Here is a 20,013-nt window from a genome sequence, read left to right on the forward strand (position 1 = left end):
GGGATCCGACCCCTCGGCGGGAGCGCCGCCACGCTCCCAAGCGGCGCACTGTAGCAGTGCGCCACCGGGCCGGCCCCTTACTGTTCTTTTGTAACTACCTATGTTCCTTTTCTGTAACTTTCTGGCCTGGAGAATAAATACTGAGAGAAGACTCCAGTTCAGTGTTATTTTTCCAAGGAATGCTTTGCTCTTGAGGGTTCCAGGAAAATTAACCCCTTCAGGGCTTCTCACTTCTCAGAAGAAATGGGCTTTGAGTAATCCTTTGCATCTCCGTCACCCTGTGGGAGAGGTGACAATGTGATACTCAAAACAGAGAAGATGTGGACTGTTCAGAGATTTTGTTTTTCAGTTCTAGAAACTCCAGTTGATTCTTTTTAGGATTTCAACTTATCTGCTGAGATTTCTTATCTTTTCAGTCATTATAAGTGCATTTTTCTTTACATCACTGACCATATTGGTAACAGTTGCTTCAAAATGTTTGCCTTCAAATTCCAACATCTGGGTCATCACAGTATTATTTTTGGTTGATTTTTTTTTTTCTTGAAAATTGATCACATTATCCTGGTCTTCTTTTTTACAGTGCTTAAGTAAAATTGACCATTTTAACCATTTTTAAGTGTACAATTCAGTAGCATTAAGTATATCCACAGGATTGTGCAGCCCCTACCACTAACCATCTCCATAACTTTTTCATATCCCAAACTGAAACTCTATACCCATTAAACAAAATAATTCCCCATACTAGTTCTTCTTATGTTGAGTAATTTTGGATAGCATCTTGGACTTTACAAATGTTTTACTGTAGAGACCCAGGACACTGTTATATTCTTTGAATGAATATTGGACTTTTGTTTATCCTAGCAAGCAATTAACTTGGTGGAGTTCAAAGTGCAAACTTTGTCTTGGGTGCACCTCAAATTTCAATTCAGCTCTCTTTATTCTTAGTTGTATTGCTCTGAATCTGCGTTGTACATGTGTGCTTTAGGAGTCAGCCAGAAATTTGGGCAGAGTTATTCACAGATTTTGAGGCTCCTTCACTATGGCTCTCTCCTTTTCAGCATCCCTCAACTTTCCAATGTCTAGTTTTCCTGAGCTCTGTCCTCTACTTCCTCAAGCCAGAAGGACTTTGGGTGTACTTCTGGAGTTTTAGCTGCTGTGCACAGTGCCAACTGTAGCCTTTTCTCAGGACAAAAGCCATAAAAAATGGGAAAAATATGGGCCGGCCCGGTGGCGCACTGGAGAGTGTGCCACTTGGGAGCGCAGCGGCACTCCCGCCGAGGGTTCAGATCCCATGTGGAGACCGGTTCCCGCTCACTGGCTGAGCGCGGTGCGGGCGCAACACCAAGGGTTGCGATCCCGTTGCTGGTCCCCGGTACGGGCGCAACACTGAGGGTTGCGATCCCGTTACCGGTCAGTAAAAAAAAGACAAAAAGGAAAAAAAAATTGGGAAAAATAAAATTAAACTGAAAAGAAATAAACAAAAAAAAGGGGGGGGGGAGATTACTCTGTGCCACTCACTTCTTCCAAGCATCCATTCCCCTCCAGATGTTTCAGCTTTTCTATATTCTTCTGAGTCTTCAGGCATTTGTTTGTTTTTTTTTTGAATTTTTCCGGAGTTCATAGTTATCTATGGGAGGGTCAGTTTAGTAGGACCTTACTCAGCCATGCTAAAAGCAGACTGTTAACTAATTTTTAAGTTCATTTTTATATCAGGCAAAAATATTTTGAAGTAGTAAAGTTTATTACTCAATTCTTTAAGTATACAAATAAATACAATGGACTAAATCTTACAAAAATCAACTTAGACATTCTCTGTAACTAGACAATTCAATAAAAACTCTAGGAATGCTCACTGAGGTACCTAGACCACAGGGAATTCAGGTCTACAAAGAAGTATCAGAGCTTCATAGTAAACCAGCCCCTGAACACTGTGGCCTGGTCACCCTAGTTCAGTTTTATAAATGAGAAAAATAAGTACTGAAAATACCTTTTTTACATTTTGATCGAGGAGATCATTTTAGTTCCTGTCTCATATCCAATGGGTTATGAAGCATACAACTAAAAAATGCTATCAAGGTGATGGTGCTTAAAACAGTTCTTTAGGGGCCGGCCCGGTGGCGCACTGGATAGTGCGCCGCTTGGGAAGCGCGGCGGCACTCCCGCCCGAGGGTTCGGATCCCACATACAGACCGGTTCCCACTCACTGGCTGAGCGAGGCGCGGGAGCAACACCGAGGGTTGCGATCCCGTTGCCGGTCCCGGTCCGGTACGGGCGCGACACTGAGGGTTGCGATCCGTTGCCAGACACGAACAAAGACAAAAAGGAAAAAAAAAAAAAACTTCCACTAATAACAGTTCAAGAAAATAATCTGAGTACAAACTATTTTGTCATCAAATTCACTGAATAAAAAGACATGGAATACACTACAATTTCTAAATAAAGAGTACTACATTCCATTATTGGTAATTTACACTGAAAAGAAAAGGGCCACAGACAGAACCTTTATTTAGTGTTGTTCTGTCTTGACTAATGTACAATTTTTTAAATTACTTTTCTAATAATCCATAGCTACATATATTTAGAGTACCCAAACCAGACAGAAAATCATAATATTCTAGGTATTATATTGACCTTCAATATATAGACCACATGGATTTAGTGAACACAGGGAGTTTAAGGCTAAAACTCTCTGTTTTATCAATAAACACAATGCAGCAAACATTGGTCTCCTTTCTTTTATTCAGTTTTTAATAAATATCTCATTTCATAAAGATATCTATAAGACACTTGGAAATGATAACTGATTCCTTTTAAAGATGACTTGAGATGTAAAGATAAAATCTAGAATCGTGAAAATATTTGCAAATATCTGGTTATAAATCATGTACACCAATCAGCAAAAGCTATAATAATACAACTTATATCACAATTAGGGATAAAAACATCCCACAGTATACAGAAATAAATTTGAGGAATCAACCTGGGGATTCTGAATGACACACAACAGTGTACTGGAAAATGAGTGTGGCCTATGCGTAGGCAGAGAAGGCAGATAGAAAGGGAGACCCATACAGAGAGACACACTGAAAATACAAAAAGAGAGGGACAAAAGGAGATGGAAGAGAAAGGAGAGAATGATAGACACAGACTATGGACTGCAGTAATGGGATGGGGCAGAGGGTGTAGAAAGATACCTCGACAGAGGAAGTTTTGGGGAGGCAGACAAATACAAAGACAGACAGAGGGAAATACAGAAAAAAAAACTGCACAAAGGCAAAAGTAAAAGTCAGAGTGAAAGGGAAAATTAGAGAGAAAAATAGAGATAGGACATGGAGCATAAAGCCTACTAAGAGGCTTAACTGCAAATGAGAAACAATGCTATTCTAATCTTATAAACAGGTAAGTCCTACACACATGTAGAATAGCAATTCAGATTCAGAAAAAAGGGTGAAGTCATCCCTATTTTATACATAGATGCAAAAATGATTCCTCTTATCAACAGTTGCTCAAAGAGTTAATGGACTTAAAAAAATGAATATTCTAAACTGCAAATCTGGTATATTATAGCAACATGAAAAAGTTTTTAATGGTTTCCCTTTCACTTGTAGTACAAGGTCCATACTACTTAGCACAGCACACAAGCCACTTAAGTCCTCAAACTGCCTAATGTCTTAGTCTACTTGGGCTGCTATAACAAAATACCATAGACTGGGAAGCCTAAAACAACATTTTTAATTTCAAAACTATGAAATTTCTCATAGTTTTGGAGGCTGGGAAGTCTAAGATCACAGCACCTGCATGTTTGGTGGCTGATAGTTCATACATGGCACCTTCTCAATGGTGCCGTCGCATGGTAGAAGCTAGCTCGCAGGTGTCTCTTATAAGGGCACTAAATACATTTCATAAGGGCTCCATGCTCATGAACTAATCACCTCCCAAAGGCCCCACCTCCTAATACCATCACATTGTTGATTAGGTCTCACCATACAAATTTGGGGGGGGATGGGGGACACAAACATTCAGACCATTTCAGACCGTAGTATCTATTTTTACCGACTAACCTTCAAAAATTTCCTAAAAACACCAACTGTTTCATGACTCTGACCCTCTGCTCTCCTCTTTCCTTATTCTGTAAACCACCCCTTTTTCTATATAGTAAACAACCTCTTAGTCAATTCTTTACGAAACTTGCTCTGTCTTCTCTCCTCCTTCTACTTCAAACTTTCAATAACTCCTCTGGAGTTCTATTATATCTCAATAGAACCTGAAATAAACAGACACCTAGTAATTGTTTAATGGACAGACTAATGCATGAACAGGACTTAGCTATTTGATCAGAGTAAAGAGGAAAGTATATATCAGATAGGTTGACTAACGATCAGCCTCTTACCTGTTTGGAGTTGGTTAAATACAACTTTGCTGCCAGATTTAAAATCTGCAGTTTTACCAAATCATCTTCATTAGTGAAGCTTTTAGCCATCTTCCTCAAAACATCAGGAGCAATTACAGGAACTCGTTCACAGTTTTCTCCAATTAGCCAAAGAATACTTGCTCTAGCCACGGGAACCTAATATTTCAAGCAGATTACATAGTTAGAAATAAGATAATCATACTCTCCTTAATATTAACATAGAAGAGATTTTAAAGCTTATATAGGTTTTACATCTATCAATTCATTTAATGTATATCCAGGAAGTGCACCTACATTTATGGATTTCCTTCAGTTACCAAAAAATAAACAAATAGGGAATCTCATTAAAACTGATTTCAAAGAAAATGCCTGAGAAAAGAGTCATGGAATAAAAACCAATGGTCTAGAATCTAGATTCTATCAGAGAGTGGCAAATTCTTGGGCCAAATCTGGCTATCCAAACCCATTTGTTTCTGTACTGTCTGTTGCTGCTTTTGTACTATAACAGCAGAAGTGAGTAGTTGCAATGAAGCACTCAAAGCTAAAAATATTGACTATCTAGCAATTTCTAGAAAAGGTTTGCCAAACCCTGCTCTAGAGCAACAGTTCTCAAACCTCAATGCTCATAAAAATCATCTAGGGTTTTTACTGAAAAGGCAGGTTTCTAGTATCAGCTCTAAGAATGTGGTTCTGTGGTGGTGCCCAGGAATCTGTTTTAACAAGCACCACAGATGATTCCTGAGACAGGTCGTCCACAAACCACATTTTTAGTACTCATGGATAAAAGAGGAATAGATCTATTAAAGACCACAATTGCAAATCAAAACTGTTATTGTCCTCTATGTATCTGCACCTACAGCACTGGAAGTATCAAATAGACATGATCCTCAAGGTCTGCTTATAAATTCATGAGTCCTGATCTATTATTTTATCAACAAAAGAAACAGGGATAAAATTGTCCAATATTGCATTCTGGCATTTTTTTTAAATAAAGTATATTTCAATATAAGTTGTTTTCTTAAAAATCACTGCTTTGCTACAAATTGGAAACCTTCCATCAGTACCATTAAGACCAACATTCTAGAGTATGCAAATTAGTTTTATTGCTATTTGCTTATTTGTATCCTCCCCTATTACAAAAGGAATTTGAGAGGGTATGTAAATTAGTTTCTATGAACATTTTCACCCAGCATAGAAAATTTGCTTTTTATAATGAATGAAAAAGCTGATGGCTATCATTAAAAGGCAGCATCCCAAGAAAAGATAACACTATTTTCATGAAGTCCTTTTATAATTCCTCAAATAAAGTCCTAATATTTTCTGTATAGTTTCACAGCTATACATAGTATGACTGTTAAAAAAGAAAAGTGAGAATAAGAACCATTGTGTAGCTAAAATTTTATCACAGTATCTACCACCTCAAATTCTTTCAAAATACCTATTTGACAAAATAATACAAAAATATTAAGATACCCCTAAATTCACCAGAATCAGAATGAGGTCATCAGAAAAGCTATAAAATAAAAAAGTATATATTTCCAAACATTATAACAGCATCACCTTTAAATTAATATTTAGAATAAGTTTAATAAGACAGAAGACATCATTATATTTAAGGAATTTTAAAAAATGGTATAAGTGCTAAATGTACTCATGCAGTGTGATAAAACTGATACCCTTACTGTATAGTGATTTCTGGAAAGAAAGAGGTTAGTTTTAATGTTCCAAAAGTTACACTGCATTAATACCTTACTCCCAATCTATTATTATTATTTTATTTATTTATTTTTTTTTTAAAGATGACTGGTAAGGGGATCTTAACCCTTGACTTGGTGTTGTCAGCACCACGCTCACCCGATGAGCCAATCGGCCATCCCTATATGGGATCCGAACCCGGGGCCGTGGTGTTATCAGCACCTCACTCTCCCGAGTAAGCCACGGGCTGGCCCCCAATCTATTATTTTAAATTGGGCTAAAAAATAGTAATTGAGTGTTATATTATAGTTTCCAGTATGGAGCAATTCAAGTTGCTTGCCATAATGAAGGTACCTCTAAATAAGAATATATGAGCAACTTCAGATTTCAGTTATGCTAGATTTATTTTTCTTAAATATTTTATTATATATTGTAGTATAAAAATTAGAATTCTATGACACATCACAATCTATTACCCCATTTTAAGTAATTTTCTTCCGATAAAACACACGTAATTCTCCTCTGCATAAAAAGACAACCTCAAAAAGAATTATAAGAGATTGTATGTATTAATATACTAAGATTAAACTAACAATATTTGAATACACTAAACATTCATAATGCATACATTTAAAATACAACTCTGAAAAAAATTAAAATCAATAAATCTTAATGCTAGCAATGAAAATCTCAATATGGGGCTGGCCAGTTGCTCACTTAGTGAAAACATGGTGCTGATAACACCAAGGTCAATAGTTCAGATCCCCATACCAGCCAGCTACCAAAAAAATAAACAAAATAAAGCTTAGAAAACTGACAAAGCCAATGTTTTTGTGCATTTGGGTGGAATTGGAACCCCAATATTTTCAGATTCTAGCCCCCTCTCTCTTTCTCCCAATTAAGTTATTATGGTTCCCATTTGTACACCACTGATACTATAAGTCCATGGCTACTACTTCCAAGGATTTGAAACAACTGAAAAAACTGCAAATAAGAAAATTAGTCACTTTTTGTTCTACAATGGTCTTTTCAACCACAGAATAAATAGGAACACTGAACTAAAACCAACTAATAACACACAGATGCACGCACACACAGTTATACATATGATATAATACTTTCATTATGAACCTCTGCTTTTCAATATTCTCAAAAACACACTAGATTGTAAATGACTTTGCCTGATTCTTTATTCTAAACACTCTGAGCAAGTAGTTAAGTGCACTTTTCAAACATTCTACTAGAAGGCAGTTTCCACAGCCATTTTAACCCATTAACTTGCCTACAAAAACAAATGATGATTCCCAACCCACCACAGCAGTTACAGAAACACATTAAGCAAAATTTTACAGATCACTTTGTAAGCAGTTCAATTTAAAAGCTATTGTTTTTCAACACTAGCCCACTGCACAGAGCAACAATCTAAAGTAAAATCCTACAAAAACATCAATTTTATTTATTTAAATTTGTCAAAAGCAAATCAGTAAACATCTAAACAAAGTATATACGAATGCAAATCAGATCCAATATTCTGCCACCTGGACTCAATATGTATTAAGGTAGCAGGGCAAGGGTAGGTAACTTGTGAAATGGCAGGCATCCAGTGAGGCATCTGGACAAGAAGTGAATAAAGTGCTATTTCAATATTACTCAGAAGTCTTTACAGAATAACATCTTTCAATTGTTCTTTTATGATATGAAATCCCCGCCTGTCCCATTAAACATTACGTGAAATCCTTTTAGAGCAATCCTCAAGTAGGTAGTATGCATTTTATTCTGGAAGAACTTTACTCCAAAAGCAGTATTTACCACAAATGAAGGACACTCCAAAGGATGAAACATTCCCAATCAGAACACATAAACTTACTATAGACATAAACCTATCCAACTTGAATGAGTTCAAAAAGTAGAATAAACTTAAATGTTAGTTTTCAGAAGGACACTCCAAAGGATGAAACATTCCCAATCAGAACACATAAACTTACTATAGACATAAACCTATCCAACTTGAATGAGTTCAAAAAGTAGAATAAACTTAAATGTTAGTTTTCAGAAGGACACTCCAAAGGATGAAACATTCCCAATCAGAACACATAAACTTACTATAGACATAAACCTATCCAACTTGAATGAGTTCAAAAAGTAGAATAAACTTAAATGTTAGTTTTCATATTTTCAACTATGCCACTTACTAAATAATAATAGAATCAAAGCCTTGAATATGATAAAATGTATGTTCTCCTTCAAAAAAAAATTACATAGCTAACATCTATTGAGATCTAACCACATGCCAGGCACTTTTTTTTTTTTGAGAACTTTAGAAAAATTTTTAGGCAATTATCATCAAAGCACTGTGAAGTAGGCTCTACCGTTATCCACACTTGATAATATGAGGAAACTGGAGTTAAGAAACTTGCCCACATCTCACAGCCTGTCTGTGGTGGAACCAGAATTGGAACTCCAGGTCTGAATCCAGAATTCACATTAGACCACTGGACTGAAACTAGATAAGTATGGCAAACTAGGAAGCATATTAGCCAGCAAGCCAAAAAGACTAGTTCTGGACACAGATTGATCATGTGTATCATGGAAGCAAATAAGTTCCCCTCGATGGGTCTCATTTACTAATTAATCAAATGAAAGATCATTCCTTTGTCCCCTGTTTTTCTGCCACATTGTGTAATGACTCCCTTACGGCCTCTTGCCATTTCCTTAAAGAGCCAGACTTTTCAGAGTAGGTCTAAGCCATCGTCTTGCCTCTTCTTGCACCCATGCAGAGTGGGGCATTTTCCCACTTCCTTTCACCTCTTGTTTCATGGACAGGTAAGGTGGTCAAGGTGGAAAGAAATCTATCACTTATGTTCTCCCTCCTTCCAAGGGTGGATGAGCCCAAGATTCTGTCCTGATGAAGTGGTCTAGGCACTGAGGGAAACATGCTCAACACTGTACTCTTGTCCCTTGACACTGGTCAGATTGGCTTTTTCTGAAATCACAGTGGTTTAAGATAGCATTCTTGGGTTTGAGGGCAAAATAGGTAGAGATTAAGGAGAATAAAGGTCTCTTATGGCTGTGGATTGACTGAATTGTGTCCTGCAAAGTTCATGTATCAGAAGCTTAATTCCCACTGTAACTGTTGAGGGTAGGAAATACTATTATGGTAATTGAAAGGTGGGGCCTTGAAGAGGTCATTAGATTGTAAGGACCCCACTGTAGTGAATGGATTAATAATGATGGTCAGAAGCATGGTTCTGAGAGCTTTAAAAGGAGTGCACATGAGAGGCTAGTCTCTCTCTGCTCTGCCATTTTTGCAATGTGATACCCTGCCATCATTGAATCACCACTAAAGAAGGCCTTCACCAGATGTGTTCTCTGGACTTTGGACTTCCAGCCTCTGAAACTGTAAGCAATAAATTTTGTTTTCTTATAAATCACCCAGTTCCAGGTGTTTTGTTATAAGCAAGAGAAATAAACTAATACGTCTATTTTAAGGCTCACATTTTAGAATCACCTGCCCACATTTACGAGTTATCAGACAGTTGGTCAGATTAATAAAACCCTGCTTCTGTTTCCACATGGCTAATGTTCTTATGTGAATAACAGTTCTCTTGACAGGAATAGAGAGATTCTGGGGATTCAATCACTCCTCTTCCTTGACTTTGAAGCTTATGTCTGCTACATCCCTCGTCACCTTGTTGTGCAGTAACTTGTGTCTCCAATCCCTGACCATTTTTAGGGTTCTGCTCAATCAATTATCTTCCTTCTTGCTTCCTTGTCCTGTGTCAAGCACTTCAGCTTCCTCAGATATGTCAGATGAGCAGTAGCAACTCATCATCAGCTTTTCATTCTCCTGAAGTTCAAACCTGTGCTATAGAATTGCATAGTTTTCTTGTAATTTTTTTAATCTTTCCTATTATCACATTCCAGATTTTTCTATGTTTGCTTACTCTCTTTGTCTTATCACAATCAGGAGGGGTTTTCACTACCTTTCCAAATGGCCAGATTTAATGTGTATTTATCAATTTCTTCTTTTTTTCTTTTGGTATTCTATTTTACAAAATCAACTTTGATTCCTCTCCTTAGGTTTTTATGCTTTGTTTCATTGGTCTTTTTCAAATTTCTTAAGACAAATACCTAGTTCTTTTATTTTTGATCTCTCTTTAAAAATGGTGAAATTTATTTTAGCCATGTCCCTCCTACACATTTTGGAATAAAGCATTTTCTTTTTCTAGGTTTTATGAAAGCTTGCGTTCAGTCTTTAAACTTTTCCTTTGATCTAAAAGCACATTTCTTACTTTATAACTCGTCTGGTGCCCTTTTAAATTACTTAAATCTTTTTCTGTCCCGTAACCAATTACTCCCTATTCCCCTACTCCCCTCCCCCTTTCCGACTTCTAGTAACTGTACATCTGTTCTCTCCTGAAAGTTCAATGTTTTATTATAGTCTTTCTTTCTTTCTTTGTTTCTTAGCTCCCACTTATGAATGAGGACATGTAGTATTTCTCTTTCTGTGCCTGGCTTATTTCACTCAACATAATTTTCTCCAAATTCATCCACGTTGCTGTGAATGTGCTTTTTTATGGCTGAGTAGTATTCTACTCTATGTTTATAACACATTGTCCTTATCCATTCGTCCTGATTTTATTACTTTAAGGTCAAAGAATGTGAAATCTTTAATTTTTCTTTATGTCCAAATACATTCCTGATTTTTTGAAAATGTTCAATGGATACACTCCTAAAAGAGGGTATTATCTGTTCAAGAGATATGAGGTTTTATCTGTATTTACTAAATCGATCTTTATTCTATCATTTTACTTTATGTCCTTACATCTGTCTACTAGGAATATCTAATATAAGAGTAGTATACTAAAGTTACTCACCATAACTGTATTTTATCAATTTCTCCTTACATTTTAAAAATGTTTTTCCTTTACATATCTATTTGTTTGCTATATTTTTTGTGCAGATAGGTTTATGCTTGTTAATTCCTTTGTAAGTTAGCCTATTTTATAATGCTCCTTTTTATCTTGTTAAATGATCTTAACTCTAAATCTTACTTTCTTGTTCATATTTGCTTAATATCTCTTTCAATACCTTCTTATTGTCAAGCTCTATCACTTGATTGAGGTGTTTTAATTATAAATGGCCTGTATCTAGCTTTTATTTTTTATTCCAATTTGAAAATCTGTTTTTTCTCGGTCCATTCATATTCACGGTAAGACATACTTGATTTTATTTCTTCCATCTTACTTTTTGAAAGTTATTATTTATTTTACGTTTCTGTTTCCTTTATTTCCTCTTATTTATTTCTGGTTTGGTCAGGTTGCTATTTGTTCCTCTTTTTCCCTTTTGTGAATCTGGAATTCCATTAATGGTTATCTTCTGCCAAAAACCAAAACCAAAAAACAAGCTTCACTATATAAATCTGTAATAAAGTATTTACTTGGCTAATACTCCAACAACTGTTGGGGAGAAAGTCAATGCAATCAAAAATATCCTCTAGGGCCGGCCCGGTGGCGCACTGCTACAGTGCGCCACTTGGGAGTGCGGCGGTGCTCCCGCCGAGGGTTCGGATCCCACATACAGACCGGCTGCTCACTGGCTGAGCGAGGTGCGGGCGCAACACCGAGGGTTGCAACACCGAGGGTTGCAATCTCGTTGCCGGTCCGGTACAGGCGTGACACTGAGGGATGCGATCCGTTGCCGGTCACGAAAAAAGACAAAAAGGAAAAAAATATATATATATCCTCTAGCCCCAGACAGGGATATATTCAAATATGATAAATTTTTCTTCCAAGAAAGCCTGAGGTTTTCATGATATAGGTCTCATAGATTGTCACAGGTTTTATGTATAAGCAGCTACCTTCCCTTGAAACCCTAACACTTCTTATAATTGCCTCTTCCTTTCTAACTGGAACAGAACAAATTTACTAACACAAGCTGTAATAAAATTTTGCACAAGAAATTTGGAAATACAGAACTCCACATTCCTATTTCCTTCTCCATAATCAGGCACATACTTCTCTACCATTACTTGTAAACAAGATACTATTTCCCCCACCAAAACCCATTGTTTTTACCCCAAGATAATCTTTTTTCACCTTACTACTCTTTTAACACAAGATGAGAATATTATAATAATTTTACCTCCTTCCATTTTCTTCCTCCCATATTTAAAATATTTTTATACTGATCTCCATCCCATCCCATCCCTGTTTTCCTAAGATTATTCAATATTTTTATTTCTAGATAAGAATTTTCCTTATATTATGCCCCTTTTTTAAGAGATCTCATTTAGCACTTCTGTTGGACATTCCTAGTCTACCAGTATACATTTTATTATGTGTGTAAATACATACATATACTCACGTATGTATCTCAATGCTTTGTCTTCCCCCATCTAGAGTTTTCCCCGTGTTCATTCATTATTTATTGGTTAAAGAATTGGTTCTTATTGGGAGCTATATCACTTTCATAGGAAGTATCTAAATATGTGTGGGAGTATTTGGAGTTGTTACAATGACTAAAGATACTACTGAAATTTAATGCTTGCTGCCAGAGATGCTAGATGTCCATCTAAGCTGACTTGAGGAAAAAAGTTTACCCTCTCATCTCCCATCAATAGATCATTGACAAATAACACCGAACAGCTGTTCCACACTTGGGCAAACAGACCACATCAGTCTAATTCTCCATTAGATTTCTCAATGATTTGGGGGAAGCAAAAAGAAATAACAATAATAAAATACTGACCAGGTCAATGAGTAGACATGTGAACTGAATACAGAAAAGATAGGTGACCCCCAAAATATATACAATTATCTGTCAATTAAAAACAAAATAAAATAAAATTTTAAAAGATAGATTATGAGTGAAAGCAAAATATGGCATAACGTATTGGTTAAGAAAGCAGACCTAATAGTTGTGTTATCTTGGGCAAGTTTTGTAACCTCCTGTGCCTCAGTTTTCTCATATGTAAAATGCATATATTAACAGAACCTACCTCACAGGGTTGTTATTAAAGTTAATGATTTATATATATATTTTTTATTTTTCCTTTTTGTCTTTTTTTTTTTCTGACCGGTAACGGAATCGCAACCCTCGGTGTCGCGCCTGTACCGGGGACCGGCAACGGGATCGCAACCCTCGGTGTTGCGTCCGCACCGCGCTCAGCCAGTGAGCGGGAACCGGTCTCCACATGGGATCCGAACCCTCGGCGGGAGCACCGCCACGCTCATGATTTATATTTTTAAGGTGCTTAAAGTAGTACCTGGCAAAGGATACACTCTATATGTTACATTATATAATAACTACAATATAAAAGAGGCTACAAGAAGGCTTACAAAATTTATATGTTACCATAAAGTTTGTCTTCTTCAAAAGCATTAAATATAACCTTGATAATAGTTTACACTAAGCACTGTTCTAAATGCTTCAGATGCACTGACTCATTTATTCCTCACAATAGAGCTATAAGGTTGTTAGTACTGTGGTCCCCATTTTACAGATGAGAAAACTGGAGCGTTGAGAAGTATCTTGCTTAAGAGTTCACAAAGCTAGTAAAGATAGAGACTAAATTTAAACTCAAGTCATCTGGTTTTCAAATTCACTCTCTGGATCCCTACACCTCTCATAAATAGTCTTTATGAGAAGTACTGGCTTTGATTACTAAAATCAAAAATAAAAGTAGATATGAAGAAAAAGTAACTCTCTGATGAGAAATGTGGTATAAACTCAGATGCTAAGTGAGTCTTATTATTCTTACTTTTAAGATAAATGTATAACTGCCCTGAAAGCTTTAATAATACCCTGAGGGACAGAAAACTTTTTCACCATAGATATTTAAAATTGTTTTCTCTTTATTTTTTTAAATAAATTTTATTGTGTATATTTGAGGTTTACAACATGATGTTATGGGATACAGATGGATACATAGATACATCTAGATAGTACCATGGTTCCTACAGTGAAGCAGATTAATCTATCATTTCATATATTTACTTTTTTGTGACAAGCAGCTAAAATCTACTTATTTAAGAAAAATCCCCCAAACAATACAATTTTATTAACTTTATTCCTCTAAACTTGTTCATCCTAAGTGTCTATCTGCTATTTTGTATTCTTTGACCACCATTTCCTCTCAAAATTGGTGTTGACTGGTAGGCTCTAATCCTTGAAATCCATCACCTTTGACTATACAAATATGATACCTCTGGAGACTCAAAGTACAGATTATCCCATCTTCAAGGAAGGAAATAATATACTCCCTACTGAACTACAAACCTATTCATTATAGAACATTAGTTGGCAAAACTTTAACCAACATTCAAGGGACAGGCATAGTAAAAAGGCAAATGCATTGGAGAAGAAATAGCTGGAGTTTGAAGAAAAACCAGGAGAGCGTGTAATCACAGAAGACATAAGGAGAGAATGTTTCAAAAGGGAAGAAGTGGTTATAGAAGTCAAATCTAACAAGAGGTCAAGGAAGATATAAAAAGAAAACGATCCATTGGATTTAATAAGAAGGAGACAGTAACTTTAGAAAAGGCAGAATTAGTGCAGTGCTGGGGAGTCAAAATCAGACTGTGATCGATTGAGAAGTGAGTGTGAAGTAAGAAAGCAAAATTCTTTTCAGATAATTCTTTCAAAAACTTTAGTTTTAAAAGACAGAAGAGCATAAAGTAGCACATAACAACAAACCTTTCTGCAGCATTAATATGTGCCAGGCACTGTTCTAACAGCACTGCACAGATTAACTAATGTAATATTTACAACAATACTATAACATGGGTCCTTTTACTATCACCATTTTACAGACTGGAAAAGCGAAGCATAGAGATTTTAACGTTAAGGACACAGCTGGTTAAGTGGTAGAGCCGGGATTAATATTTATTTTTAATTTAATTTAAATTTTTTAATGTAATTTCACATTTACAGAAAAGTTGCAGAAAGAGTAAAAATAATTTCTGGATACCCTTCACCCAACTGCCCAAACATTAACATTTTACTACAATTGCATTAGCAATCTCTCTAAGTATATACACATATTTTGTCTTCTTAATCACTAAAAGTAAGTTGTAGATGTTACCTTATACCCTGAAATACTTTACTATAAACTTCCTAAAAAAAGGAATATTCTTATGTAACCACAGTAAAATAATTTTAAAATAGGGAAATTAGACACTGATCCAATATTATTATTTAATCTACAGATTTTGAGATTTTGCCAATTTCTCTAGAATAGCAAGAGAAAATCCAAAATTATGTGTTGCACAGTATTGTCATGTCCCTTTTAATGTCTTCAAATCTGAAAAAGTGCCTCAGTCTTTCCTTGCATTTCATGACACTGTCATTTTTAAAGAGTACAGTCCAGTTATTTTGTAAAATATCATTAATTTGGGTTTGTCTCATGTTTCCTAAAGGTTAGATTCAAGTCATTCACCTTTGGCAGGAATGCAATAGCCTTCATGCTGAGTAGTTTTCTGTGTATGTTATCAGAAGGCACATGATCCCATTACTGGAAGTGTTAACTATGTTCATTTGGTTAAAGTAGAGTCTGCTAGGTTTCTCCAATATAAGTCACTCTTTTAACCTTCATAACTAAGAAGTATCTTATGAGGATATACTTTGAGACTGCAAATATCCTGTTATTCTTCAAATTTTCACCCACTAGTTTTCAGCATTTGTTAATAATTCTTGCCTTAATCAACTAGCTTTGTGATGGTTGGCAAATGGTGATATTCTAATTCCATCATTCCTTCTACACTCAGTTGTTTTTGAATTGCAAGGAAGAGCTTCTCTTTCTCCCCTATTAATTCACTTATTAATTCACTGATTCACTCCAGTGTGAACTTAGATATTCTTACTTTATTCAACAGAGTATAATCCTTCTACTCTCATTTATTTTGCTGCTGAAATTGGCCAGTGGGAGCCCCTTCAAGTTGGTTCTGTCCTTCTGACATGTCTCAATCATTCTGTGAGTACTTCCTTGATTTTTTTTGGCCCAAAAATATATTCCAAGTTCGTCTTGTTCTTTCTTTACCCTACCTCTGAAATCAGCAATTTCTCTAAGAAGTCCTGGTTGTTTAAAGTGGAGAATGGTACTTAAAAACCAATATCTACCATAAAAAGGAATAAAGTACTATATTCTACAACATGCATAAACCATGAAAACCTGCTAGATGAATAAAGCCAGAAACAAAACACCACATATTGTATGATTCCATTTATATAAATGTCCAGAACAGGCAAATCCACAGAGCTGGGGATATTTAGGTATGGGAATTTTTTAGGGATTATAAAAGGATTCTGCAATTACAGAGTGGTGATGACTGTGCAACCTTGTGAGTATAAAAAAAAATACTGAATTATATACTTCAAAAGGATAAGTTTTGGGCTGGCCTGGTGGTGCACTGGAGAGTGCACAGCTTGTGAGTGCAGCAGCGCTCCCGCCGAGGGTTCAGATCCTATGTGGAGACCGGTTCCCGCTCACTGGCTGAGCGCAGTGCGGGCGCAACACTGAGGGTTGCGATCCCGTTGCCGGTCCCCAGTACGGGCGCGACACCAAGGGTTGCTATCCCGTTACCGGTCAGTAAAAAAGACAAAAAGGAGAAAAAAAAAAAAAAAAGGATAAGTTTTATGGTATGAAATTTTATCTCAATTAAAAATAAACAAAATAAAAGAAAAAATAAACAAGATCTGGGCACAAGGTGTGCTCATTGATACTGGGGTATTACTGTTTCTAGACTCTATCAAAAGACAGTACGGGGAAACTAGTGTTTGTATATTCATTTATATAATTATATGTGACACACAGATGTGTTTAGACACAGACACATGTATATGTACACTCATACAACATCTAGCTATCTATTATAAAAACCTATGAAGCTCACACTGCTATCTCCAATTCCAATCCAGCACTGCAGGGTTCATTCTATCCTTCCACCTTTTCAGATTTGTAATTCCCTCCTACAACAATATGAAATCTTAGAATCAGAATTTGAATCTAGACAGTTCAGCTCTCTTAACCATTACAACCTTTAGGATGACTACTTATTTTTTTAAAACTATAATTTTTTAAAAATTATAAAATTCAGTATAACTCAGCAAACATCTCTTAATTGATACTCACAGTGATACTGTCCAAGAGTTTGGCCATATGTTTAATAATTTCGCCATGTTGTACAGGTTGCATTTGCAGTAACTTCTTTATAACAACCACACTTTCAGCAACTACTATTTCTGAAAAAGACAGATTATTCATGTTAAATATGTGTAATTCATTCAAATACCATATGCTCAGTAAAATGTAAACATAAATTAGCAAACATTCTACCTGCTTTAACAGACTAGGTGGAAACTATAACCATGAGTGTACTTCCAAATTTGGGGTGTGAACATCTGTCTTAAGTAGAAAAGTTAACTTTAATCTCTAACCTCTGTTTGCTGTCTTCTAGCTTCTGTCATTCCTCTCTAATTTCTGCTTCTTTAGGTCATGAAGGCAAATGAGGTTAGATTATGCTGCTCACCATATTGTACAGTGTCTCTGGCTTTAAACTAGAGTTCTCAAATATTGTTCTTTGATTTCTACTGATTACATAGTAGTGGTAATCAAATACCTATGATCTAAACAACATTTTCTCTATTCTATAGAAAACAGCAAACTAAAAAAAGTTTCCTTAACTGATATGTCCAAAAAGTGAATAGTAAGGATTGGCAACAGTAGGAAAGGTGTTACTGTAGAAATAGCATGAACTTCAGAGCCAGAAAGAGTACGATTATGAGCAGGATTGTCTCCATTTGTCTCTCTCTATTAGACTGTGAGCTCCATAAAAGCAGGAACCTCTTATAAGCTAAATAAATATTTTATTAATTGATTCAACATTTATTAAATGCCTCAGCTGACTGAAGTCCTCAGTAAACGCTTAATAAATTATAACAAAATAAAATTTAAAAGCCTTCCTTTTAGTTTATAATAGATGGCAGTAAGTTTATTTAGACAAGCAAATTTTGCTAACATGTTACCTAAAATAAATTACTTTAGGCAATTAAGTTGAACTGAAACAGGGATTTCTTCTTCTAAAGGGCTGTAAGAAATTTGTTTATCAAATTAACCTTAGAGAGTGACAATGAACTATTTTAGGACAAGCTTCAAGTCTGTTTAAAAAGGCCCTGCCAATACTATAAAGGGAAAAGTCAACAACAATAATGCAAAAAGCCAAGGAGAAAAAAAGAACTACAGGTCCAAGAGGAATATATTAAAAATATGTTAAAAAAACAAATGGAGTCTGAATGCTGTCCTGAGACTTAAAGATACATCATCTGAAGAGATGATGAGGTATTCATTTCACCATAAAATCAAAGAATCATAAAAGCCACAAAAGACCTTATGGATTTTAAAAAACTGAGGCTTCATTCATAGTATTTATTCCTAAAAGTACAGTAGTCCCTCAGGACCTGTGGGGGATTGGTTCCAGGATCTCCCATGGATACCAAAATCCTCAGATGCCTGAGTCTCTGATATAAAATGGCATAGTATTTGCATATAACCTGAGGAAATTCTCCTATATACTTTAAATTGTCCCTAGATTACTTATAATACTTAATGCAATGTAAATGCTCTGTAAATAGTTGTTGTGCTGTATTATTTTGGGAATAATAACAAGAAAAAAGTCATATATTCAGTACAGATGCAATTTTTTTGTAATATTTTCAATCTGCATGGATCCCTGAATCCACGTGTGTGGAACCCATGGATATGGAGGGCCAAACGTAGATCTTTTAACGGGAAGTGGAAGGGGCTCTGTTGTCAGGATTGGCCATTTTAAAATTAAAAACACTATTACTTTCTTTAATATTACTAACTTTAATATAAGTATTCTCCTTATCTGTTTTACTTTTTATGGAGCCAAATTTCCAAACTACAGAAAAAAGTGTAGCACATATGACAGAGACAACTAATCAGCTATTATGGGCTAATGATGATTATGCAGCCAGAACCTAGACAACACAATTCAAGTTTGGTAATATCCAAAACACACAAAAAATCCCATGGCTATAAAGTTTTCATTTACCAGAAACAAAAGCCTAAACATTAAAATACCAGAGTTTAAATTAGTAAATCCTCGTACCTTCTGAAAGTGATTATAGAATATATGAGGGGTCTTCAAAAAGTTCATGGAAAGATTTGCATAATCCTTTAATTACATTTTCCCACAAACCTTCTGAAGTACTCTCATAATAGTTTCTCACTACCTAATTATAAAACAATCTATTTTTCCCTTAAATGTGCTACAGGGGTAGAATATTTATCTTTTAAATCAAAGTCAATAAAAAATTTTTTGAGAAATTAATGTGTTACAAAGCTGAAGCAAAAATGGTTGCTTTAAAATCCATAGCTTGAAAATTTCACACGAGAAGAGAGTTAAAAATTAAAATTGAGAAAACTTGAATATACTTGTATTTGAAAGAACTAATTGGTGTTCTAATTGCTGGTGCTTGCTGTATGAAACTATATTTTAAAAGAACAATTACCCTGGTAAACTTCGAATCATAATCTTTAATGTTCTTGAATTATTTTCTCAAACAGTGTATTTTATTGGTCAAATGGAAAGTTATTATAGAAGACAGAAGAAAGTAAAAAACATATTTTTAAAGTCACATTTTAAACTGTGACATAGAAACACAAACAAGATATTATTGTTAAAAGTAGAAATAGATAAAATGGATGACATTTATCATCCTATCTTCCCTAGTAACTTGTACAGACAAAAAAAAAAATTTTTTTTTTAATCTATCTCCTTGATAATTTTTGTTGACACTTATTTGAAGTTTTAATACTCTATGTATGGCTGGCCTGTTAGTCCGGTTGGTTAGAGTGTGGTATTGTTAACACCAAGGTCAAGAGT

The 20,013-nt window shown here is 35.4% G+C and overlaps 1 protein-coding gene across 2 annotated transcripts in view; it reads right to left on the minus strand.

Moving 5' to 3' along the window:
• AP3B1 (adaptor-related protein complex 3, beta 1 subunit) overlaps positions 1 to 20,013 on the minus strand; it is a 254,762-nt gene that overhangs the window by 131,766 nt on the left and 102,983 nt on the right. For both annotated transcript variants that reach the window (XM_008581623.1, XM_008581622.1), the window contains exons 13-14: positions 17,238 to 17,347; positions 4,391 to 4,567 (exon numbers count right to left, since the gene is read on the minus strand). In XM_008581623.1, the coding sequence (XP_008579845.1) occupies positions 4,391 to 4,567; positions 17,238 to 17,347 (287 nt within the window). The remainder of the gene's footprint in view (positions 1 to 4,390; positions 4,568 to 17,237; positions 17,348 to 20,013) is intronic.

The sequence above is a fragment of the Galeopterus variegatus genome, unplaced genomic scaffold (genome assembly GCF_000696425.1).
Source record: "Galeopterus variegatus unplaced genomic scaffold, G_variegatus-3.0.2 Scaffold2410, whole genome shotgun sequence".
Lineage (NCBI taxonomy): Eukaryota > Metazoa > Chordata > Mammalia > Dermoptera > Cynocephalidae > Galeopterus > Galeopterus variegatus.